Below are 26227 nucleotides of genomic sequence, written 5' to 3'. Positions count from 1 at the left end.
AGGCTTTGGTGAAAAATCTGAGGTGAAACAGAGATGCCTAAGGGTGTGCTTAGGGGTGGAAGGAGGTGGGACAACTTCACTGTGCTTGGGACTGTCTCCCACAGCTGTGAATGAAATCAGAGGTGAGCAGGGGGATGTGATGAGCAGCACAAAACCATCTGCAGAAGGGAAAGAATCAAATACTTACCCTGCCTTTACTGTACTTACTGCGGTTCAGCGTATCCAAATATGTGATAAAGGAAAGTTGTTCTTTATGGAAGAACTCCAGCTAAATTAAAAACTACGGGGCTTCCCTGGGGGCGCAGTGGTTAAGAATCCACCTGCCAATGTAGGGTACACGGATTCAAGCCCTGGTCCGGGAAGATCCCACATGCCGCAGAGCAACTAAGCCCGTGCGCCACAACTACTGAGCCTGTGCTCTAGAGTCCACGAACCACAAGTACTGAGCCCTTGTGCCACAACTACTGAAGCCTGTGCACCTAGAGCCCGTGCTCCGCAACAAGAGAAGCCACAGCGATGAGAAGCTAGCGCACCGCAACAAAGAATAGCTCTTGTTCACCACAACTAGAGAAAGCCCGCGCAGCAGCAAAGACCCAGCGCAGCTATAAACAAACAAACAAACAAATAAATTCATTAAAAAAATATGGATGGCATGATACAATGAGGAAATACATTTTCAACCTTTATGAAACAGTGGATTTAGGCAGTGATCATTAGTGATTGCAACATCACAGGTAGACAACCAGGGATAATGTATCTTTTCATGGAAGTATAAAACCTCCCCTGTGATAGTTTATTGTCTCTCCCTAAACAAACAACAGCAAAAAACAAGTCAGATTTTCGGATCTAATTACCACTTTTATAGGGGTCAGAGTAACATCATAATAAACACCACCATGGGAGTGTAAGTAACAAAATCCAGGCAGTGAGAAACCAGGAGACAAATGACAGGTTTGGGATATTTTTATTCTCCGAATAAGTTGTAAGGATAGAAAGGGAAACATGTAGCTTATGAGGCTAGAGTCATACTGAAGCATGCGCAGCGTATGGCTCTCTTTTGATACTGATTGAACAAACTTAAAATAATTTCTTATATGGGGAAATGTAAACTAACTAGATATTCAGTATGAAGTTTTTATCCATTTTTAAGGACATAATAGTATTTTGTCTACTTAAAGAGTTGTTTGAAAGAAGATGCTAATATAAAAGACATGAGAATGACAAAAATTGAGGGTGGTGGTTACTTTCTAGGAGGCAGGCATTAGGGTGAGGGAAGAGCATGGTAGCTTCAATTGTCCTGTTCTGATTTGGTGAGGTGGGTTCATATATGTTTTATACTTTGTAATGTAAAGGTATTACACATCATTGTATATCAAATTCAACATAGCAATTATTTAAAATGACACAAAGAGGATGCAATGGGTAAAACCCAGAATGAGTAATGGCACAGGATTTATTACCTGGACCTCCAAATAAATAGCAAGAAAACAGAGTGAAGGGGAACTCTTATATCCAAGAGACCTAAGAGATGTTGACTCTACACATGTGGGCATATTGTTGGGATCTTGATATGAACAGACCAACTATAAAAAGATAGTTATTAAGCAGTTGGAAATAAACAGAGTGTGGGTATTTGTTCTCAAGGAATTTTTGTTAATCACTTTTAGAAGCAATAATGGTGATATAGTTAATTTTAAACAAAAGAGGTCCTTTTGTCAGTATTTATAGATGTACTGTAGCGTGACAGGCCATGTAAGTGGGACTTGTTGGTACAGGTGTGAGTATAGATAAACAAGATCAGGTGATCATACTTGGTAACTGATACAGGCATATGGAGGTTGATATGATTTTTCTCCTTTGGTGTCCATTTGAAAACTTCCATAAAATCAATTTAAGTCAGTTCCATTTATTACTAAAACTTTTGAAGATGCCCTTAGGAGTCTATATGAGCTTTATTGGCTTTTTATCCTGTAATTAAACCAGCTTTTAATAAATAATGAGGGACTTCCCTGATGGCACAGTATTTAAGAATCCGCTTGCCAGTGCTGGGGACACGGGTTCGATCCCTGGTTCGGGAGGATCCTACATGCCTCGGAGCAACTAAGCCGGTGTGCCATGACTACTGAGCCTGTGCTCTAGAGCCCGCAAGCCACGATTACTGAACCTGAGTGCTACTTCTATCGAAGCCCGTGTGCCACAACTACTGAAGCCCACACGCCTAGAGCCCGTGCTCTGTAACAAAAGAAGCCACTGCAATGAGAAGCCCATGCACCGTAATGAAGAGTAGCCCCCGCTCGCCGCAGCTAGAGAAAGCCTGCACACAGCAAGGAAGACCCAGTGCAGCCCAAAAAAAAAAGAGTACTGAATTTTATTGCAACTATTTCAGGCACAGTAAGCATTTTTTAAAGGTTAAATGAGAGCTTAAACTTTACCTCATTTTTCCCTCTCAGGGGGAAAACCCTTAAATTCTATATGATTAACTTATAAGTAGATTGTGTGGAAGTTTTCTTTTAAAATAGCACAAGAGATTAAATCGGCATTTTCCTGTTTTTGTTCTCAAACTTCAGTGTAGCTATTGTTCTTCTCACTCCCCCATGAGCTGTAATAAAATCATGTTAGTTTTTGGTTGGTGGATCCATGAGTCTTGTGTTTTCTTCCCCTTCTATATGTTATAACAAATGTTAATTTAACTATCAATTGAGTGCTTCTCAGGTGCCACACACTGTTCCAGACTCTGAATGCAACAGTGAACAAGACAGCCTAATGAGTCCCTGTTGTTACAGGGAGTGATCCTTGTTACTACGTAAGTGTGTTTTAGGAGGAGGTGAAACACCAACTTATTTTGCTGATAGTTAAATTGAACTTTAATGAGTGGGTAATCACAGTGGAAAACAGTATCCGTTTTCTTGACTCTTATTTAGCATCAAACCCAAATATAACCAACCTATTTCTAAAAGCTCAGATGGGAGATGGGAGCTAAGAATACAGGTGATAGTGTTTTTTTGTTTTTTTTTAATTAATTAATTTATTTTTGGCTGTGTTGGGTCTTTGTTGCTGCGCGCGGGCTTTTTCTAGTTGTGGCAAGCGGGGGCTACTCTTCATTGTCGTGCGCGGGCTTCTCATCGCGGTGGCTTCTCTTGTTGCGGAAGAAGGGCCCTAGGGGCTCGGGCTTCAGAGTTGTGGTGCATGGGCTTAGTTGCTCCGAGGCATGTGAGATCTTCCTGGACCAGGGATCAAACCCGTGTCCCCTGTATTGGCAGGCGGATTCTTAACCTCTGCGCCATCAGGGAAGTCCAGGTGATAGTGTTTTAACTGTGTATAGCCAACTTGATTAGTACAGCTGAGTGGGGTCGTTTTTCTCAAGTACCTTCTGGGTCAGAGGTTTGTGTTTATGTACTAGATGAGAATTCATGCCTTTGCTTGGACTTTTTTAATGCTGGGCCTTTTGGCTCTTGTAGTGATAAGAGTGGACCATGGGGAGAGGAGCTAGAGGTGAAACTGCAGAGTTTAAGATTAGTTACTGGGTAAGTGGGAAAGAACACTGCTAGATGTCAAAACACTAACTGTATGAAAATAATCCTGGTATTTGTCTAAAATGAAACACGAGAGAATCAGATAATAGAAAAGGGACAGCCATTTAAGGGAAATAATTATTCTGGAGTAACTTCTAATAAGTAAATGGGTGTCAGATGTACATTTTGAAGAATGGGGAAAACATGGCTAATGGATTACTTCTAATGTACAAAAAATAGTATCCTATTTAAAGAAGTTCTTGGGAACCCTGTGAAGTAGGTATTTGTTGTTTTAATAATGAATAATTACCTGTTTGGTGACCATAACTCTCTATGTACACTTCTGTGTGTGCTTTTGGGAAAATTTTTTGGTAATATATACACCCAGAAAAATGAGTCCAGTAGAGATGAATACTTAGTTTCTTAACATTGTGCTGTAATTTATTACTGTGTCAGATGCTTGATTAAGACAGATTAGTACTTGCAATGTATAGTAAATAATTCTTACTTCCTTGGTTACCCAGGGTAAGTATTTACACAGTGTGAGTAACTTTTCTGCTACCTAAAGCAATACATGGCAGATTTGAAATCTATGTTTTAGGAATGTTTTTATTAGGGTATATTTTTTAAGGTAAATATAAAACTTATACAAAAGCAGAGATACAGTACACATCCTGCAGCTTTAACATTTATTAGCACATGAGTTTTTTTTTTAGCACATGAGTTATTTTTGAAACAAATCCCAGAATAACGTGTAAATTCTAAGACTATGTGGTGTTTGAAAATTTTTTCTTAAATTGTCATTCTGTCACTATCTCTTTGATATATTGCCCTTGGTGATTGTGCTTTGTTTCACTGTCTCATAAAAATAATGTAAAAATGATTTTTCCTTCATCGTCTATTTTATCATTATAAACAGGATGTACCAGAGTTTGTTAATCTATATGTTCTTTAGAGTTCCATAAGGCATAGGCAGTGTCTGTGGCATTTATTTGTTGTTAAGGCTTTGGGGTGAATGGGAGAGACAAAGGAGTAGGCTGTGAATGTAGTCCCAGCTGGTGTTTTGCTGTGGTACTTAAAAGTGGATCGTTTGACCCAGAAAAGGAAATTAACTATAGTTCTAGAAGTTAAAAAATTATTTCACTTGAGATGTCATGCCCAATTGTTAGTCTCTCTCTTTTTTTAAAATAGCTAGTTGACTGTAAATTCCTTTCCTTCTAAGAGTGTGACTGGTATGTGGTATCCATAGTACAATCTCACATAATTCATGTTCCTTCCTTCCTTCCTTCCTTCCACCCTCCCTCTCTTCTTCTGCTCCCTCCCTCTGATAGTATTGAGGAGGGGATAGAAGAAGAGGGATGTATATTACAATAGATTTTATTATTATATAAAATACATATTGTGTTTTATATACATACCATATGTATAGGTATATGTGTAGGCATTTGAACTAAGGTAGGGGATTTTTAATGTTTTTTTGTGCCATGGACTCCTTTGGCAGCCTGAAAAGTATGGACCTCTTAAGGTATTTTTAAGTGCATGAAATAAAGTTAGAATAATGTTAAAGCTTGTAGTAGCATGTGTTTCTTAACATAATAAGGAAAAGTTCTAGCAACACAGCTAACTTTCACAGTAGTGATTATACATGATATTTAAAGATCTGCAACAACGTAAGTGATATGAAAATATCTGATTTATTTTAATGTCAAAAGTACAAGTCATATAATTCTACTGTTGTTTGATGCCAACATCCATAATTGAAGGTGGTGCTAAATTTCAGTTAGGGGATAGTGAAAATAAACATGTGATTTCCCCCATACTCCACCCCTGCTATCCAAGTTCCTTGAATTCTGTCCATGGACCCCTTGGCTGTGATCTCAGATTAAGAACATCTGGACTAAGGCTTTGTTTGTGTTCTGGGATGCTTACTTTGAGGCTAAAGGGTTTGAACTTAGAATATAGTCATCAGATGAAATGTTTTTCAAACAATGTATCTGCCAATTTTAGTGGCTTTTAGAATAAGCCATAACAATCCAATGATGCTAGATTTCCAAATGGTCTCAGTATGCATATTGTGATAACCTTGTCTCCTTTTTCCTTCTTGGGCTGCCTTTTCTTATTATATATTAGTTTGTAATTAATATAAAGTATTTTAAGTAGTTTCTAAGCATCCATGTTGGCTATTAATATCTTCTGCATTTACTTTTTTTTTTTTTTCTTTTAAAAAACATTTTAATTCTTCTGCAGGATTCGGAAACTTCAGATACGAAATATCCCGCCTCATTTACAGTGGGAGGTAAGAATTTCTATATTTAAAACTAAGATTTTAGTATCTAAGCCTATTGGTAGTTTTTCCAAAGGTTTTTCTCCTTCCAACTCATGGATGTGCTAGAACACACATGGTTCTTCTCTTTTATGGTCTGTGTCTTGCATTGGGCTTTGCTTTGTAAGAGTATACTATATCTTTGAAAACAATCTGCTCTTTGAGATATTTAAAGTTGAAATAAGTTCTGGGGTAACTGCGTAAACTTGCTCATTCAGTCACATCCCACAGAATCTTGTTTGAGATCTTTCTGATGAGTTTTGCTAATTGTATTTAAATATGAAGTTCCCTCCTTGGCAATGTTTTAAAGAGCAAATACTGCTATTTATGCTTTATTTTAAAATGTTACTATGCTTTCTTTTGCTCACATGGTGGCACTGTAGTAATTGTATATAAACACAAACCTTTTAGCACAATTGAATAGGCTGTGTCAACAATTTCCAAACCATGTTGATGATGTCATGGTGAGAATTTGAGACCCCAGTAGTTGAAAAGATAAAAGGAAATGTCTGTTGACTCTTCCAGATGATGGACCTGAAAATTCTTAAAAGCTACTTTGGAGAGGGTGGTGCAGGGAAAACTGCTCAGCTTTTGTGTATTTTTAATATAAAAATCAAGAGTAACTAGCTTTGTGTGTTTCACATTAGTGTTCTAAAATGACATTTGTAGAGTCACTAAACCAGAACCTTCATCAAAATGCAAAGAATGGTTAAAAGGTTTCTTTGGTGGTGAGTTTAGGAAAGCTGGCCTGAGGTCTCATTCTCCAAGGTCCCAGTTGGTAACAAATCACTTATGCTCAGAATATTTTACAGCACATTTATTTTCAGAACAATGTTATTGAATTTAGTCTTTGTAGGACTTGGTTTTTTGGTCTATGTTGAATATTTTTCAAGTTATATAATGTATACTTTTGTAGATAGAAACAGTGACATTAGATTAAACTCAATGCATTTTCTTGTTTTAGTTTAACATTTGTTTAGGAAATTCAGTGTCTTGGAGGATGAGTCCCTGAATCAAGTGTCATGGTATCAAGATTACTGGTTTAATCCCCTTTTTAATTTATGTGTTTTTTTTTAATTGGAGTATAGTTGATTTACAGTGTGTTAGTTTCAGGTGTACAGCAAAGTGATTCAGTTTTATATACATATATATACACATATATATATTGGGTTGGCCAAAAAGTTCATTCTGGTTTTTCCATAACCTCTCATGGGAAAACCTGAATGAATTTTTTGGCCAACTCAATATATACATATATTCTTTTTCAGATTCTTTTCCATTATGCGTTATTACAAGATATTGAATATAATTCCCTGTGCTCTACAGTAGGTCCTTGTTATTTATTTATAGTAGCGTGTGCATGTTAATTAATCCCTTCATTTTAACATGGGCTGTGTTAAATATGATTTTCTACTTGGGAACTATATCTAGTGTAATGTAGCTTTCAATGAAAGAGTCAAATGGTGGCAGCCAATTTTACGTAAGTGAATTGTTAGTGTAGTAGCATATCAGCTATAGGCAAGTGGTAGTTTCCTTATAATTCATTCATAGTATCTCTTCAAATTTAGATTGCAGTGGCTTCTTGAGCCTTGTTGATTGTAGTTTTGGTGGCTTCTCAAGATTTTAGTTCATTGCATTCTTCATTCTGGGTAAAATTTAATCTATGAGAATAAATCTTTATTTGCCACATCTAACTTTTTTTTTTTAATTTCATTTTACCCATAGTCCTTTGAGGTAAGGTGAAGTTGGTGACATTATCTCCATTTTCAAATGGGCAAATACGGGCCCACAGGGTTCAAAGAATTAAGTAAGAACAGACACTGAATTTAAAGAGGCGTGGAACTAGACTTTGAAACTCTTGACCTTTGACCCTTTTACAGTTTAAAGGGTGGTTTGAAATACTGATTGACAAAAACTATTGAGGGCTTGTTAGGAGTAGGATGAACTATTGGGATATTTCCTTTCTTTGAAGGCTTGAATGACCACCATCTGTTATTTCCTTTTTTTTTTTTTTTTTTTTTTTTTTTTTTTTTTTTTGTTATTTCCTTTTTGAGGAGTCACTTTGTGTAACATTTTATTTGTACACACTGAGCCTGCTGGTTGTCTCGTGCCAAAGCCTTATAGAAGGTGATAATTTTGCAGTTATATGTCTGGACTCCCTTTATAATGGAAAAATTAGACTTTGAATCCACGAATTAATCTTAGAATCACTGAAAATGTAATGACCAGACATTACGTACCTCCTGATTTGACGCGATAGGAAATACATAGCAGCATAGATGAAAAATTCTTGTCAAAAAAATAGAGGTTTGACTGGATTCAATTTCAGTCTGACTTTGAGTTTATAAGAAGTATAGACGGTAGGGGCACAAATGAAATGATGCCATGAAGAAACACCTAGCCAATTCCAGAATATGGGACATGCCACGGGACAGATGACATTGTTTAGTAATCAAGTGATGGCATATTAAAAGGGAAGGGGACTGTTACAGAATAAGACCTATGAGAATAACAAAAAAGCAAGCATACACCTGCACTGAGTTATTTGTGAACCATGTAAACAGTCCTTAGGAGCAGCATGGAGTATCTAGAAAAGCCTTAGAGTTTTTTGCAGGAGGCTTTTGGCATCAGACTTGGGATTACATCCCAGCTCCACTGCTTATTCGATATGGGATCTCTGAACCAGTTTTTAAAATTGTCGAAGCCTCATTTTCCTCCTTTCTAACATGGGGATGATAACAGCCACTTGATTGGGTTGCTATGGGCGTTAATAGGATTATGCATGCTCAAACCCTTAAAAAATGCTTGGTACATATAAGTGCACCCTACATTTTAGCCATGGTATGAACAACACATTCATTTCCTCCCAACTTAAAGTTCTTGTGCTTAACTCAGATGCAGCCTATAGCACACACAAAAAAACAGGTATTCTACCGGGGGAATTAAATGTGGAGAATTACACAGATGCTAGAGGGCTGAATGAGCAAAGACGGAATCCATAGATAGTGAGGACTATAGCAGCTCCCACCCTGAGGCTGAGTGGGGAGGAAAGGGGTCAAGGGAACAGGGTGAGGTTATCAGATCCTAGAAGCTTGAAGGAAGAGCTCCGAGTAGCTGAGAGTGAGCAAAGGATGCTCCCTGGCTGTAGCTGGTGCCTGGGATGGGGGAAAAAGGGAAGTGATGAAGCTGGTTCTGGGAATGCCCAGAGCCGCTAGAGTCCCAAACCCATGGCTGTTAGGATGATGCTGATAAATGGGAAGGAACACGTGTCATCTCCACTCGTGCTCTCCAGTCCCCCTCTTGTGCATTCTGTCAGCAGAAACCACCAGGGAATGGCTGGCAAAGGTGCGATAATAGGGCAGAGTCCCAGTCCCAGCATCACAGAGTTGGAAGGTGTATTTGGAACTGAGAGCTTAATTTCCAGTCAGAGTCCTATCCCAAAAGTGAAAGTTCCTCCCCTGTTCTGCCAGTGCTCTTCTAAGCCATTTTCTGTGGGGTCATCAAAGAAATGACAGAATCGGGGACCATGGCAGAAACACCATGAGATAACAGTGCTAAGAGGCGTTTTATAAGGTCTGTAACTGGATTGTTGATTATCTTTATACCACTGTGATACTTTATGTTTTTATTTCTTATTTACATTACCTTTTTACCACTAGATCCTGCTGAATGACACACGGGGATTCCTCTCAAGTTCTTGGAATACCACGTCATGCACGCTTTGTGTGTCATGTGGGGCTTAAATGATTTCTAGCCCATTAGTTTTGGTTGATGGTAAAGTGCACTCAAGTGTTCTGGACTGGCTAAATGTTTCACTGCTTAAGTGTTTTGGCAGATAAAGATATGGGGAAACTAACTTTTGGAAGGACCTGCTGCTGGAGAATTAGGTAGGTTTGTTTTTTCCCCCAAATAGGTGGAATGGAGAAGGGAAATAGAAGAAACTGTTTCTACTCCCTCTCCAACCCTCTTGCCTGAGGTACTGGAAGAATAGATCTGTGGTGTGACCAGAACTGGAAGGGCTCCTCTACAAGTAGTCCGAATGTTGGACAGATCTGCATCCTCAGATGCCCTAAGGGATGTAAACGTGTGTGATAAGGGTTTGAGGGAACACCTTGGGCAAACACCAAAGAGGTGAAGAAGGGATAGAGCCCCAGAACACTTGACTTTAAACACCTTTGAGAAGAATCCTTTTTCTTTTGCCTGACTCAGTGTCTTAAATTGGCCCCATTTTCTGAATTTAAGGGGTATCTTTCTTCATTTAAAAAATAAATTGCCAAGGCCTTAGGAAAGGACTTCTCAGAGAGAGTTTTTCCTAATCTTATCATCTTAATACTACTCTCCAATCAGTTATTAGTACTCATAAAATGTTAAAAGGGAATACCCTCCCGGAAGGGAAATGTAACGCCCATTAATTATGTAAATGAAGGGTCTAGAGTAAAGGGCAAGTTAGTTTCTCATTTGGGGGTCAGGTATTGAATGAAAGTAGAATGATGCTTCCACAGAGGTTAGTGTCTGGCAAAACAGACTGAGCTACTGAGTTTGTGGTTTGCATCATAAGGCCCTGACTGCCCATGTCTGGAGTGACTGTATTTTCTGAGGCAAAATTTTGAATATATGATCTGACAAATACTTACGGGGAATGCATAATTTAAAATTACAACTTGTTGGAAAATGCAGAATGTCTGTTGGCTTTACCTCAAGGCTTGGATATCAGATTTTTCCTGGACTTAATTGAGGTGAGAAGATGAATATCTTGGGAAGGAACTCTGAAGAGGTTTCCACACTGTAAGATCCATTTTTCTGCCACATGTGTTGTCTGGTGTGATTGAGTAAAGGAAGTGGAAGCTGTCTCCTGGCCTAAACATAGGGCAGTAAAGGGGGGCTCTTCATAACTAAAGCATCCTCGAATTGCATCCAGTCTTCTGACATACCAGGGGGTTGGTCTCTGGTTCTTGACATGGAAAGCAAGTAACCAGTATGCTGAAAATGAAAGCCCAAAACTACAAGTCGAACATTGCGATGTAAAATATTCTTTGCTTTTTTTCCTCAGCAGAGTTATCTTAATGATTTCTCTTTCGAAGTTCTTTTTGGTTGTTCTGTGTAAGCTTGAGGCAATTTTTGGAAGTAAGTAGATCTTGTAGGAAATCTTAAAAGGCTTTTTCTGTTGGGCCATAGGATTGCCCTAACAGAACACTTTCTTTATTGAAACACTTTGGCTTGTTAGTTTGAACCCACCCCCTAGTAACCAGTTTGGAGAAAGTTGACTTCTAGGGCATAAGGAATGTTAGAAAGCCTTGGCTTCTTTCATGATGAAAAGAAGTTTTTGTTTTGTTTTTTTTTTTGCGGGCCTCTCACTATTGTGGCCTCTCCCGTTGCGGAGCACAGGCTCCAGACGCGCAGGCTCAGTGGCCATGGCTCACGGGTTCAGTTGCTCCGCGGCATGTGGGATCTTCCCGGAGCGGGGCACGAACCCGTGTCCCCTGCATCGGCAGGCAGACTCTCAACCACTGCGCCACCAGGGAAGCCCCATGAAAAGAAGTTTTTTCTCTGAAGTTTGGGGGTGGGGAGTGTGGCATGAGTGGTAAGATGTAGTGGGATGAGGCTGAACTTCCCTGTAAATTACACTCACGCGAGTTACATCCACTCTCTGGCAGAAGGGCTAAAGCTTTAGAGGGATGCCTGTGTTTCAGACTGTAATGAAAAATACACTGTAATAGGACACCTTGTGAGATGAGGCTGGTACTTATTTTTTTTAAACTTAATTTTATTTATTTATTTTTGGCTGCACTGGGTCTTCGCTGCTGAGCGCAGGCTTTCTCTAGTTGCGGCGAGCAGGGGCTACTCTTTGTTGCCGTGCACGGGCTTCTCGTTTCCGTGGCTTCTCTTGTTGCAGAGCATGGGCTCTAGGCACGCGGGCTCAGTAGTTGTGGCACATGGGCTTAGTTGCCCTGCGGTCCGTGGGATCTTCTCGGACCAGGGCTCGAACCCGTGTCCCCTGCATTGGCAGGCGGGTTCTTTTTTTTTTTTTTGCGGTACGCAGGCCTCTCACTGCTGTGGCCTCTCCCGTTGCGGAGCACAGGCTCCGGACGCGCAGGCTCAGCGGCCATGGCTCACGGACCCAGCTGCTCCACGGCATGTGGGATCTTCCCGGACCGGGGCACAAACCCGTGTCCCCTGCACCAGCAGGCAGACTCTCAACCACTGCGCCACCAGGGAAGCCCCAGGCAGGCGGATTCTTAACCACTGCCTCACCAGGGAAGTCCCTTAAAGGTTGCCTTTTGCAGCAGACATCTTGGAGTCGTAATGTAGTAGCAGAAAAACACTGTTCTGGGTTGGTGATTTTCAAAGTTCTCTCTTTTCTTTGGAGGAGATGGTATGGCAGAAACCTGGTATGTGAATATAGATAAAGTTAGAGTTATTCAAAGGTGGCATAGAACCTTGCCTGCTGGTTCCCTCTTTGGCCCCCAGGGAATCCCTTGGGTGCAGGTGTGATATTGTGGTTTATAATAAAAATATATATTTGCCCTTGGTCCGTTTCTGACCCAGAGCTCCTTAAAACCCTTGGAATTTCATAAGTGGTGAGAATGATGAAGGTGTCTTTCGTTAAGTTAATGATATGACTTTTGGAAACCGCTTAAGGGTAAGAGCTACTGACCAGGTGATTAGAGGGTTAGAACTTTGAGTCACAGTGTGCTGTCACCCACCCCTACCTCCGGGGACGGGAGAGCGTGCTGGAGGTTGAATTAGTTGCCAATGCGAATGATTAATCAGTCATACCTGTGTAATGAAGCCTCATAAAAACCCCAAAGGACTGGATTTAGAGAGCTTCCTAGTTGGTGAACATGTGGGGAAAGTGGTAAAGTGTGGAGTGAATGGTGCGCTCCAGAGAGCATGGCAGCTGCACACCCTTCCCTCACACCTTGCCCTAGGCACCTCTTCCATCCGGCTGTTCCTAATCTATATTCTGGTGATCCAGTAAGTAAAATGTTTCTGTGAGCTCTTTGAGCTGCTCTAGTAAATTAATCAGACCCAGGGAGGGCTTGTTGGAACCTCCTGTCTGTAGTTGTTTGGTCTGAAGTACACGTGACAGCCTGGGCTTGCATTTGGCTTCTGAAGGGTGGAGGGCAGTCTCACGGGACTGAACCCTTAACCTGTGGAATCAGGTTCTATCTCCAAGTAGACAGTGTCAGAAATGAGTTGGATTGTGAGACGTGCATCTAATATCTAAGAGTTGTTTATTGGTGGTGTGGGAACACCACCCCTCCACACTTTGGAACTGGGTCCAGGAATCCGAAAGAAGAGGTTTTGTTGGACTGTTTGAAAATCACCATGGCTTCAGTGAATTTGAGTATGAACAGTTGTTAGAAGTAGTTGATCTCTGTCAAGTAATTTTGAAGGAACTTATACAACAAGTATGAGACCGTTGACACTGATAGGTGATCTTTCTTCTCCATGGCCTGACTCTGAGCTCTGGCCTATAAACAGCTGACTCTTACTGAGCACTAATGTGCCGGGTGCTGAATTAACTTGTTTTAATCTTCACCACAGTCCCATGTCCCCATTTTACAGATGAGGCAGCTGAGGTCAGAGAGGTGAAGTAACTTGCCCAGGGTCATGCAGCTGGAAAGTGGTAGAGTTTCTGCTCTTAATCAGGTTACTCAAACAGAACACTTCCCCTGAAAGGTAAGTTTCTATTTCTTAAAATTATCATCATTTATTTGCTTTCACCATGCCCCTGAAGGCTGGACAGTGAACCCAATAGAAACTGGATCCTCCCTAGGTCTGGAGGAAATATGTGGTTATGAGTGATGAATGGGCTTGGACAGCTTATTTGGGGAAGTTATTGGTAAACTGTTCCATTTAGAGAACCGAGGGTGGTAGAGTTCTTCATGCATCGTTGCTCTGGGATGGGCCAGGCTTTGCTTCATGAGAGATGAGCTGGTGCAAGGGGTTTGGGGAATACCGGTGTTTCCCTGTGACCCCTAGGTGAGTGGTGTACGAGGCACGTATTTCTGCTCCTGATCTGCTCTCTCCCCGTGTTTACCATGCCCTTGCACTCAATGCCTGGACTTGTGTCCTGTGCTTCATAGTTCTTCTGGGATGGTCATCTCAAAGATCTCTATGCCCTTTATTTAAACTTTTTATTATGAAAAATATCAGACATAAACAAAAAGAAAGGCTAATATAATGACACTCAGTTTCAACCATTATCAATATATAGCCAGTCTCTTTTCTTGTTAATAACTCTAACCTCTTCATCCTTTCCCAGACTACTGTACATAAAGTACATCCTAGACATCACGTCACTTAATTCAGTAAATACTGAATGCATCCCTAGAAGTTAGAAGTTAAATGTCTCCAAATTAGTTTGCTAGGGCTGCTGAACAAAACATCACAAACTGGGTGGCTTAAACAACAAACTTTTAATCTCATAGTTCTGGAGGCTAGAAGTCTGATATCAAGATGTCAGCACATTTGGTTCCTGCTGAGGGCTGTGAGAGAAGGATTTGTTTGAGACCTCTCTCTCTTTGGGTAGTTCCTTGGTTTGCGACAGTGTAAATCCACCCTTCACGTGGTGTTGTTGCTGTGTGTGTCTGTGTCCAAATTTCTCTTTTTTATAAGGACACCAACTCTACTGGATTAGGGACCACCCTAATGACCTTGACTACCTCTGTAAAGACCCTGTCTCCAAATACAGTCGAGCTGTGGTACTAGGAATTAAGACTCCGTTCTGTGAATTTTGGGGAAGACACAGTTCAACCCATAACAGTCTCTTTAAAAAATAAATGTATTAAATGAATAGTAACTCTCACATATCAAATCTAATCATTCATATTTCCTTGATTATCTTTTTAAGAAAAACGATTTGAGTCAGGATCCAAATAAGATATTTTTCAAGACATTTAATCAATAGGTATGTCTTTTTTTTGGGGGGTAGGGGGGAGGGTGTAGTGTATTTGTTGAAGTTGGTTTATTCTGCAGAATGTTCCACATTCTTACTTTGCTGAACTACATCCATGTGTGGTGACTTACCATGTTCCTCTGACCCTTATGGGACTTGGATTAGACTCAAGTTCACTTTTGGTTTGTTTGCACAAGACAAAGTAATAGGTGGTGATGTATTCTTATATCAGGAGGTACATAATGCCTGTCTTTGGGTTATGAAATGCCATTGATCATTGCTTACGTTCATTATCGTGTGGCTGCAGGATGGTAATACTCTAATTCTACAATTTCTTCATGTATTAGTCAGAATGCGTTTGTAAAGAGGAACTTGTCCTTGCAGGCTATTGAATTACTCTACTGAAGTACAGTTTGTGTAAAAGAGATAGGAAAAATACTTGACTCTTTCCACTTATTTACTACCTTATAAATATTGGGTGCCTTGGCATCCTACAAGGGTAACCAATGAGTTGTTTTTGAATCAATGAGGTTTTGTGTAACTATGAGCTAATGAGTTTAAACATACTTGGGTTTCAGAATTACTGGAAGCATTCTTTTTAAAATTATTTATTTATTTATTTATGGCCACGTTGGGTCTTCGTTGTTGCACGCGGGCTTTCTCTAGTTGCAGCGAGTGGGGCTGCTCTTCGTTGCAGTGTGTGGGCTTCTCATTGCGGTGGCTCCTCTTGTTGCGGAGCATGGGCTCTAGGCTCGCGGGCTTCAGTAGTTGTGTCACATGGGCTCAGTAGTTGTGGCGCGCAGGCTCTAGAGCACAGGCTCAGTAGTTGTGGCGCACGGGCTTAGTTGCTGTGTGGTATGTGGGATCTTCCCGGATCAGGGCTCGAAACCGTGTCCCCTGCATTGGCAGGCAGATTCTTAACCACGGCGCCACCAATGCAGTGCCTGGAATCATTCTTATTGATACGGAAATTATCCTCTCCTGAGAGGCCTGTGCTTTTGGTGCTTCCTCAATAGTTGATAGCTTCCCTGATGGTTGGTTTAAGAAATTCCAGGTTTGTCATGTACATTTCCTGTTTCAAGGGGTGGAATCGGCCCTTTCTTCAAAAAGCCTGCTTTCTTGGGAAATGGTATTTAGAGATCACAGTGTGATCGTGCTCCTCCTGGGACCACGTGTGTTGCTATTTCCCTGGTTGTTCATTTTCTTTCTTTTTTAAAAATATTAATTAATCAGTTAATTAATTGGCTGCGCCACATCTTAGTTGTGGCGTGCGGGATATTCGTTGCTGTGTACGGGATCTTTTAGTTGTGGCATGCGGGATCTAGTTCCCTGACCAGGGATTGGACCTGGGCCCCCTGCACTGGGAGCACAGAGTCTGGACCACCAGGGAAGTCCCGGTTGTTCATTTTCTTTGCAGCATTTATGCCCTTAGTTCCTTTCCCTGCAGGTTTTAGTCATGGTTACTCTTGTGTATTATTCCCCAACATGTGCTTCTCCATTCTTAAATGTGAACAAATCTGTGCACCCTTTGTTTTTCCTCTCTTAGAAGTTCCATTTGTTCCTACTGTTTTTGTTTTCTACTTGGAAGCAAACATTCACTTGAATACCCATTGAACTTAAGGTGTCTAAAACCAATTTTTTTGCCTCTCGAATCATCGCTTTGCTTTCTCTGTGAAATTTAATATGACTTAGGTCATGTGGGCTTAGCCTTGGTTATCCTTCACTTTCCTCCCTTTTGCTCTCTGGCCACAGGACACCCGGTGTCCTTAAGGTCCCCCCACCCCCACCCCATGCTACCTTTGGTGTGCTTTCCTGTACCCATGGCCACCACCCTGTAGAGGAGTCAGTCGTACATCAACCAATTAAAGCATCTCACCAGCTGTAAATGGGAAAAACAGCCTATAGGCACAACCAGCCTATGGAGGGGTGGCCATGGAGGGCTACTGTTGTGTGTTCTCAAGCTTTAAAATCATCTTTAGAGGTGCCTGAGCACTAATTTTAAGATTCTGTGTTAGTGCCAAGTTGTGAAATTGCTCTTTCAATTTCATAATCTGCAAACGAGTCCTGTAACTCTTCAAATGAAAACAATTGGTCCTTTCTGTCTGAATTACATTAAACTGTCCACAACCACAAACAGATTACTTATGGTTGTAAATAGGAAAGGTCATTAAAAAAAGAGGTTTTTGGTTTCAGCAGTATTCACTTGAAGTCATGGGAGATTAAAGAAGAAATAATTGGTAAATCTCTGTTTCTGGCTTTTTTTTTTTTTTTTTGACTTAAACAAGAGAAGCTTATTCTCTCACAGTTCTGGAGTCTGGAAGTCCAAGATCAAGGTGTCAACAGGATTGGATTCTTGCCTTTCTCTGGCTTTCAGGTGACTGCCTTCTCACTGTGTCCTCACATGGCCTATCCTCTGTGTGCACACATCCCCGTGTCTCTTTTTCTCTCTCTTTCTTTTTTTTTAATTGGAGTAAAATTGTTTTACAATGTTGTGTTAGTTTCTGCTGTACAATGAAGTGAATCAGCTGTATGTATACCTATATCCCCTCCTTCTTGGACCTCCCTCCCACCCCATGCCACCCATCTAGATAGTCACAAAGCACCAATCTGTTTCTGTTTAGATTGGTGACTAGGAATAAGTGCGATCCCATGAATAAAGACTGAGAGGAAAAGAAGTTAACTACTAGTGGGTGGGAGATAGTGTGATAGTTATCCAGACTTCAATGCTCCATGGCCAAACAGCCAAAGTGACTTTTAAAAAACTTTAAACATTTTTAAACTTTAAATCTTTTTTCTGCACATGATCCAATAGATCTTTGTTTTAAACTCTCAAGAGCCTTAAAAATACTTACCCTTGTTCTTTTCTGTGCAAAATGGTAACCTAAGTGTGAAGTAAGAGCCTTGTCGGCTTGATTGAGAACATCGAGAGAGAGGACCTTTGTCATTTTCATTGACAGCATTTCTGGTATCAGATACATGGTGTCTTCTCCAATACCACTTCTCTGACCCTCCAACAACAACTAGGTGTCCTACAATTCAATTCAATTCTGATGCTAACTATCGGATTTAGTGTCAGACGCCACAGGTTAAGGGTTCCGTCTCGCAGGACTGCCCTCATTTCAGGTGCCAGGTGCAGTGGGATGCCAAGTCTCCTCACCTTTTTGCCTGGCTGACTATAAATCTGGATGGAGGGTCCCACAATGCCCCCACTCTCCTTGGTAATTCACTAGAGTGGCTCACAGAACTCAGAAAAAGTGCCTTACTTACTACTACTATAATTTACTATAAAGGGTACAACTCAGGAACAGCCAAGTGGAAGAGATGCATAGGGTAAGGTATGGGAAAGGGGCGTGGAGCTTCCATGCCCTCTCCGTTTCCCATTCTCCCCACATTGCCGTATATTCACCCGCCCAGAAGCTCTCCGAACCCAGTCTTTTTAGGTTTCTATGGAGACTTCCGTACATATGTATGATTGGTTAAATCACTGACCATTAGTGATTAACTCAGTCTCCAGCCCCTCTCTTCTTCCCAGAAGTGGAGAAGTGAGGATGTAAGTTCCAAACCTCCAGTCATGCCTTAGTCTTTCTGACGACCAGACCTTCATCCTGAAGCTATCTAGGGGCCTACTGAGAGTTGCCTCGTCAGAATAAAAGACACTCCTGTCACTCCTATCATTCAGGAAACTATGGCATTTAGGAGCTCTGTGTCGGGAACCAGGGACAAAGACCAGATATGTATTTCTTATGCCACAGGAGACTATCTTATCCTCAGTGCCTGGCATCACTTGGCATAAAACTTTTCGAAGAATGAGTGGTAGAATAACAAGTCGAATTGTAATCATACACTTTATTCTAGAAGGGCATTCAGGTGATTTAGAAGAAGGCGTTCATAAACCAAGTAGACTACCAAGTAGCACGAGTTGAAAAAGGAGGCCAAGAAAAAAAAAACCACCCCAAAACTAAAAACAAACAAAAAACTCTGGTGGGATCAAAGATGATTTAGGAATAAGGTTAAAAATCACCCTTGTGTCCTACACAGTACTTTGGGCTCTCCCTCCCCTTTCTCCACTTCTTTCTCCTACCTTTTGGTATGGTTACCAGTTTATTATGAAGGATCCAAGTCAGGGATAGCCAAATGGAAGAGATGCATAGGGCAAAGTATGGGGGAAACGGCATGGTGCTTCTTGCCCTCCTACATGCTTCCCTTTTCTCTCTCCCTCAACTTTTTTTTCCTTCCTGTTTTTGAAAGCACAGAAGTACATTTAAACAAAACAAAACTCCGAGTCCCACACTGAAGTTTTTACTACTTGTGACGCCTATTAGAGAGCAGTTGAACTGAATCAAATATGAGTTTTGTTCTATTAACGCTGTGATGTGTACAATAGTGGATCAAACTCAGTGGATATCAAAATGAGGTGTGAGAGTTAACCTATAATTTAATGGGACATTTGTGTCTCTCTTCCACCCCCTCACAGTGAGGGTTTCTTCTTTAAACAATAGTGAAAGGAATTCCCTGGCGGTCCAGTGGTTAGGATTCGGCACTTTAACTGCGGTGTTCTGGGTTCAATCCCTGGTCAGGGAATTAAGATCCCACAAGCCGCATGGTGTGGCCAAAAAATAAATAAACAAAAAACAAACGAACAAACAAAAACAATAGTGAAAGCTTCAGTTTAAGGAGAAAATGAGTCAACTATTTCAAAATACTGAAAAAATTAAGAATGTTTAATTTACTCATATAAACCATTTAAGAACACACATAAAAGGACAACCCAGAAGGGCAAAAGTCAAAACACTAACAGTGGTGTGATAGGTTTGTAGGTAACTTTTATTTTTTTACCTTTTTCACAGGAGCTCTGTTTTCATCATTGAGACCCTTTTCCTTCTCTTTAAGGGGATTTAACTTAAATACTTTCATTGGAAACTAGATTGAGTGTATTTTAAGGATGAATATAGGGCTCATTTGATAACCAAAATAGGGATAAGTTACTGAGTCCAAGAAGAAAATGGAGGGAAATAAGCCTGATTTTAAAGAAGAAGCTTTAAGATTGATGGTCAGGGACTTCCCTGGTGGTGCAGTGGTTAAGAATCCGCCTGCCAATGCAGGGGACAGGGGTTTGAGCCCTGGTTGGGGAAAATCCCACATGCCGTGGAGCAGCTAAGCCTGTGTGCCACAACTACTGAGCCTGAGCTCTAGAACCTGCGAGCCACAACTACTGAGCCCACACGCCTAGAGCCCACGCTCTGCAACAAGAGAAGCCACCACAATGTGGCGCGTGTGCACCACAGTGAAGAGTAGCCCCGTCTCGCCGCAACTAGAGAAAGCCGCGTGCAGCAACGAGGACCCAAAGCAGTCAAAGATAAATAAAGTTATTAAAAAAAAAAAAAAAAGATTGATGGTCAGGAAAGCTTACAATACTCTGTCAGATACAGGTAAACTACTAGATAGGAAATCTCTCTTAACGTCCTTCAAAATAATTGAATATTGAAATCCATTGAAAGTGGCATGCCATTCAGATAAACTGGGGGCCCCTGGTTTGTTCATCCTAGAAAAAGGGAGTCTTCAGGATTCAGACAGGACAGTATGTTATAGAGACTTGGGTTACAGGGTGAGGAAGATGTTAGTCTTGTTGTTTTTCTTTATGACTCTATCATGTTCTTTTTTTTTTTTAACATCTTTATTGGAGTATAATTGCTTTACAATGGTGTCTATCATGTTCTTGATGTCATCCTGCCAACTAGCTTATTATTAAAAAAGTATGGAATTAAATATGCTTGAAAATGGCCTTTTTGGGGGGTAGAAATTTCTTTGAGTTTTAACATGTATATATTTGTGTTCTGCCATCGCAGTCAGGGTATAGGATAATCCTATTGCACCAAAAAAAACACCCCCGTGGTAACCTTGGGGGTGTTTTATTTGCTGCCCCCACCAACAAATAAAGAGTTGGTGTGTGTCATATGATAAATAGGTTTAACTTAATAAGAAACTGACAAACTCATCTCCAAAGTGGCTGTACCATTTTTACATTCCCACCAGTAATTTTTTTTTAACATCCTTATTGGAGTATAATTGCTTTACAATGGTGTGTTAGTTTCTGCTTTACAACAAAGTGAATCAGTTATAAATATACATATGTTCCCATATCTCTTCCCTCTTGCATCTCCCTCCCTCCCACCCTCCCTATCCCACCCCTCTAGGCGGTCACAAAGCACCGAGCTATCTCCCTGTGCCATGCGGCTGCTTCCCACTAGCTATCTACCTTACGTTTGGTAGTGTATCTATCCCACCGTAATTTTTGAGTGATCCAGATGGTCAGCATCATCACCAGCACTTGGTATTGTTGATGTTTTTTATTTTAGCTACTCTAATAGATGTGTAGCGGTATCTCATTTTGGTTTTATTTACATTTCTGTAATGGCTAATTATGTTGAGCATTTTTTTTTTTTTTTTTTTTTTGCGGCACACAGGCCTCTCACTGTTGTGGCCTCTCCTGTTGCGGAGTACAGGCTCCTGACGCGCACGCTTAGCGGCCATGGCTCATGGGCCCAGCCGCTCCGCGGCATGTAGGATCTTTCCAGAGCGGGGCACGGACCCGTGTCCCCTGCATCGGCAGCTGGACTCTCAACCACTGCGCCACCTGTTGAGCGTGTTTTCATGTACTAATTATCTTCTGCATATCCTCTTTGAAATGTCTGGTTACCTCTTTTGCTACTTAATTGGGTTTTGAGAGTTCTTTATCTGTCATGGATGTTCTTCATCTGTCTTTAGTCAACTATGTGATTTGCAGATATTTTCTCCTGATCAGTAATTCTTCCCATTCCCTTATCATTTTCTTTATCAGAACAAAATTTTAAACTTTAATGAAGTCCAATTTATTCATTTCGACAATCCCCCCTTTTTGTGTAGTACGGTGTGTTGTCTAAAAACTCTGTACTTAAATCTAGCCTATGAAAGTTTTCTCCTGTTGTGAAGTTTTATAGCCTTATGTTTTTTTTTTTTAATCTAAATTTATTTATTTATTTTTGGCTGCGTTGGGTCATCGTTGCTGCACACGGGCTTTCCCTAGGTGCAGCCAGAAGGGGCTACTCTTCATTGCGGTGTGCAGGCTTCTCATTGTGGTAGCTTCTCTTGTTGCAGAGCACGGGCTCTAGGCGCACGGGCTTCAGTAAGTAGTTGTGGCACGTGGGCTCAGCAGTCGTGGCGCACCGGCTTAGTTGCTCCATGGCATGTGGAATCTTCCCGGACCAGGGCTCGAACCCATGTCCCTGCATTGGCAGGAGGTTCTTAACCACTGCGCCACCAGGGAAGTCCCTAGCCTTATGTTTTACATTTACAGCTATGATGCATTTTGTATTAATTTTTGTATAATGTGTGAGGCTTAGGCAGACACATTTTTTTTGCATATCGATGTCTAGTTAATCCAACACAGTGTGTTGAAAAGACTCCTTTCTCCACTGAATTGCCTTTGCATTTTTGTCACAAATCATTTGGCCATGTTTGTGTGAATATTTCTGGATTCTATTCTGCTCCATTGATTTATATGTCTATCCCTTTGTCAATACTATACTTTCTTGGCAGCTGTGGCTTTAAATAGTAAGTCTTAAAATTGGGTAGTGTTATTCTTCTAACCTTATTCTTTTTCAAATTGTTATAGCTATTCTAGTTACTTTGCCTTTCCATATATATTTTAGAACCAGTTTTTGGTTCTAAAAATTCTGCTGGGGGCTTCCCTGGTGGCGCAGTGGTTGAGAGTCCGCCTGCCGATGCAGGGGGCACGGGTTCATGCCCCGGTCTGGGAAGATCCCACATGCGGCGGAGCGGCTGGGCCCGTGAGCCGTGGCCGCTGAGCCTGCACATCCAGAGTCTGTGCTCCGCAATGGGAGAGGCCACAACAGTGAGAGGCCCGCGTACCGCAAAAAAAAAAAAAAAAAAAAAATTAAAAATTCTGCTGGAAGTCAACAAGTCCTACATGTGTTTTGTGAGATTCGTACCTATGTATTTAAATTGGGGGGCCTGCTGTTATAAATGATTTTTTATTTTAAACTGTAAAGTACACATAAAATTCACCATACTAACCATTTTAAAGCATATTGTTCAGCAGTGTTAAGTATATTTACATTGATGCTAAACTAATTAGTTCTAAAAGTTTAAAAAAAAATGTTATATTTTGTTGGCTGCCCTGCAAGGCTTGGGACTTTAGTTCCCTGAGCAGGGATTGAACCCGGGCCCTGGAAGTGAAAAAGCTCTGAGTCCTAACCCCTGGACCGCCAGGGAATTTCCCTAAAAGTTTGTTTTCTTAATAGATTGTGTGAAATTTTCTACTTAGACAATCATGTCATTGCAAGTTGGCATAGTTTCACTTCTTTTCCAATCTATATGCCTTTTGTTTCCTTTTCTTGCCTTGTTACACTGCCCGAATGAGAGTAGGCATCCTTGCCTTTTTCTTACGCTTTGTGAGAAAACATCCAGTCTTTGACCTTTAAGTAAAATGTTAGCTGTAGGGTTTTTGTAGATGCCCTTTATGTGGTTGAGGATATTATTTATATTCCTAGTTTGCTGACCGTCTTTACAATGAGTGAATGTTGTTTTGTGTCAAATGCTTTTTCTGCAAAAATTGATATGAGCATACATTTGTTTTAGGCTGTTACTACGATGGATTACATTGTTCTTCAAATATTGAACCAATCTTACATTCCTGTGATAAATTCCACTTGGTTGTGGCGTTTATTCTTTGAACATATTCCTTGATTCAATTTGCTCACTTTTTGGTTGACAGCTTACTGCATTTCTCTTGATGAGGAATATTTGTTTGTAGTTTTATTTTTTTGTGTTGTCTTTGACTTTGTTATCAGGGTAATAAACCCTCAAACTGTCTTGTAAAGTGCTTGCTTATGTGTTCTGGAAGAGGTTGTGCTGAGTTGCTGTTATTTCTTTAAACGTTTGATAGCATTTGCCAGTGAAACCACCTGAGCATAGAGATTTCTTCCTCAGAAGACTTTTAATTTTTTTTTTAGCTCAAATTCAGTCTTTGAAAATAGTTACAGGGCTTTTTTGGCTGTTTTATCTTGCGTAGTTTTGATGATTTGTAGTTTCTGAAAAATTGGTTCATTTCATCCAAGTTGTTGAATAGAGGTGCATCAAGTTTTGCAGTATTCCCTCATTATGCTTTAATTGACTTGGGGTCTATAGTGTTATCTCCTTTGTTCCTGATATTGGTAGTTTGTGATCTCTTTCCCCCCCCACCCCCCCTCTGTTTCCCTCTCTCTCTCTCATCATCTTTGTCAGTCTGGCCAGAGGTTTAATTAATTTATTTATGTTCCTCCAAAGAAACAGCATTGGGTTTCATTGATCTTTACCTTCTTTCTTTCTTTTCATTGATTTTGCTCTTCAGTATTTCATTTATTCTGCTTGTTTTGGGTTTATTTTGTGCTTCCTTTTGCTAGTTTTTTAAGTTGGAAGCTTGGGTTATTAATTGGAGACCTTTTTTTTTTCTAATGTAAACATATGATGCTATGAATTTCCCTTTAAAGCACTTAATCCCATAAATCTTGGTGTATTTTTAAAATTTTTGTTCAGTTCCAAATATTTTCTAATTTCCCTTGAGACTTCCTCTTTGACCTGTGGATTTTTTTTTTTTTTTTTTGGACTATGTAGTTTAAATTTCCAAATGATTGGAGATTTTCCAGTTATCTTTTTGTTATTAACTTCTAGTTTAATTCCATTATGGTTGGTAAACATACCTTATATGTTTATATTTCCTTAAAATCTGTTGATACCTGTTTTTTATCTTTGTTTTAGACAGATACAGTATATCTTGGGAAATGTTTCATGTTGGGTAGAGTGTTTCTTTTAAACATTTCTTGGGAAATGTTTCATGTTGGGTAGAGTGTTTCTTTTAAGTTTTTTCTAGTCTCTACCTACTAGATACCAGCAGCTCCCTGCCTGCCCAAGTTGTGATTATCAACAATGTCAACAGACATTGTCAAATATCCTCTTGGGGACAACATCCCCAGTTGAGAACCACTTTCCGGTAAGTAATGTGTTATTTTTCTCTGGCTGCTTTCAAGGTTTTTCTTTGTCTTTGATTTTCAACAGTTAGTTTATGATATGTCTGGAGATAGATATCTTTGGGTTTATCTTGTTTGAGGTTGTAAAGGGAAAGAACCCAGTTTTCCTCCTGTGTCGGGAGAAACCCAGTTCTTTCCTATTATGTGTTTTTTCTTCCTGTGTGTCTCCTTTATTACTCAGAACACTTCACTTCTGTCACTCTGGTCACCCAATGTGTGGCGATGTTTCCCTTCAACAAGCAATTCTCTGCAACACCAGCTGGGCGTCCTACAGTTTTAACTGAATTTTTAACACTTTCTACCTGGAGATAATGTTAGGTCCCACAGGTTAAGGGCCTGTAGTCTCAGTAGTCCCAGAAGACGACATCCTGCCCTCGCCTTGCACGTGTCAGTCACAAGCCTGGGTTATCATCACCTGTGCTTCTGACCAACCAGCTATAGATAGAAGGTTCCGAAGACCTCGCTCCTTGGGTTTGACTGATTTGCTAGAGTGGCTTACAAAACTGAGGGCAACATTTACTTACATTTACCAGTTTATTAAAGGATATAATAAAAAATACAGATAATCAGTCGGATGAAATATATATAAGGCGAGGTATGGGAGAGTCCTGAGTGCAGGAGCTTCTGTCCCTGTGGAGTTGGGGTACATCACCCTCCCTATGTGGATGTGTTCACTCACCTTTAAGCTCTGTGAACCTGCTACTCTTGGGATTTTATGGAGGCTTCTTCTTGTAGGCATGATAAATTATTAACTCCATTTCCAGCGCCTCTCCCCTCTCTGGAGGACAGGGCATGACGCTGAAAATTCCAGGCTTCTGATCATGACTTGATCTTTCTGGTGACCAGCTCCCAGCCAGGAGCCATCCAAGAATGTACCTAGAGTTTCCTCAGTAGAACGGGAGATACACCTAGTGCTCTTATCACTTAGGAAATTACAAGAATTTTAGGAGTTCTGTGCCAGGAAGAGGAGGGGTTGCAGCTGGGAGACCAATATATGTATTTTCTATTATCTCACAGGGGTTCATTGAACTTCTTCAATCTATAGGTTTATATCTTTTGCCAAATTTGGAGAATCTTCAGTAACCATATATATTTTTTAACATCTTTATTGATGTATAATTGCTTTACAATGTTGTGTTAGTTTCTGCTGTATAACAAAGTGAATCAGCTATATGCATACATATATCCCCATATCCCCTCCCTCTTGCATCTGCCTCCCACCCTCCCTATCCCACCCCTCTAGGTGGTCACAAAGCACTGAGCTGATCTCCCTGTGCTATGCAGCTGCTTCCCACTAGCTATCTGTTTTACATTTGGTAGTATATATAAGTCCATGCCACTCTCTCACTTTGTCCCAGCTTACCCTTCCCCCTCCCCGTGTCCTCAAGTCCATTCTCTACGTCTGCATCTTTACACCTGTCCTGCC

General features: G+C 40.6%; 1 protein-coding gene across 2 annotated transcripts in view; it reads left to right on the top strand.

The window, feature by feature from the left end:
- IGF2BP3 (insulin like growth factor 2 mRNA binding protein 3) overlaps positions 1 to 26227 on the top strand; it is a 136787-nt gene that overhangs the window by 34435 nt on the left and 76125 nt on the right. For both annotated transcript variants that reach the window (XM_024738446.1, XM_024738445.1), the window contains exon 3: positions 5760 to 5808. In XM_024738446.1, the coding sequence (XP_024594214.1) occupies positions 5760 to 5808 (49 nt within the window). The remainder of the gene's footprint in view (positions 1 to 5759; positions 5809 to 26227) is intronic.

This window comes from Neophocaena asiaeorientalis, unplaced genomic scaffold (genome assembly GCF_003031525.2).
Source record: "Neophocaena asiaeorientalis asiaeorientalis breed wild unplaced genomic scaffold, Neophocaena_asiaeorientalis_V1.1 scaffold89, whole genome shotgun sequence".
Lineage (NCBI taxonomy): Eukaryota > Metazoa > Chordata > Mammalia > Artiodactyla > Phocoenidae > Neophocaena > Neophocaena asiaeorientalis.
Note: the sequence above shows the minus strand (reverse complement) of the source record. Positions and strands in the feature narration are given on the sequence as shown.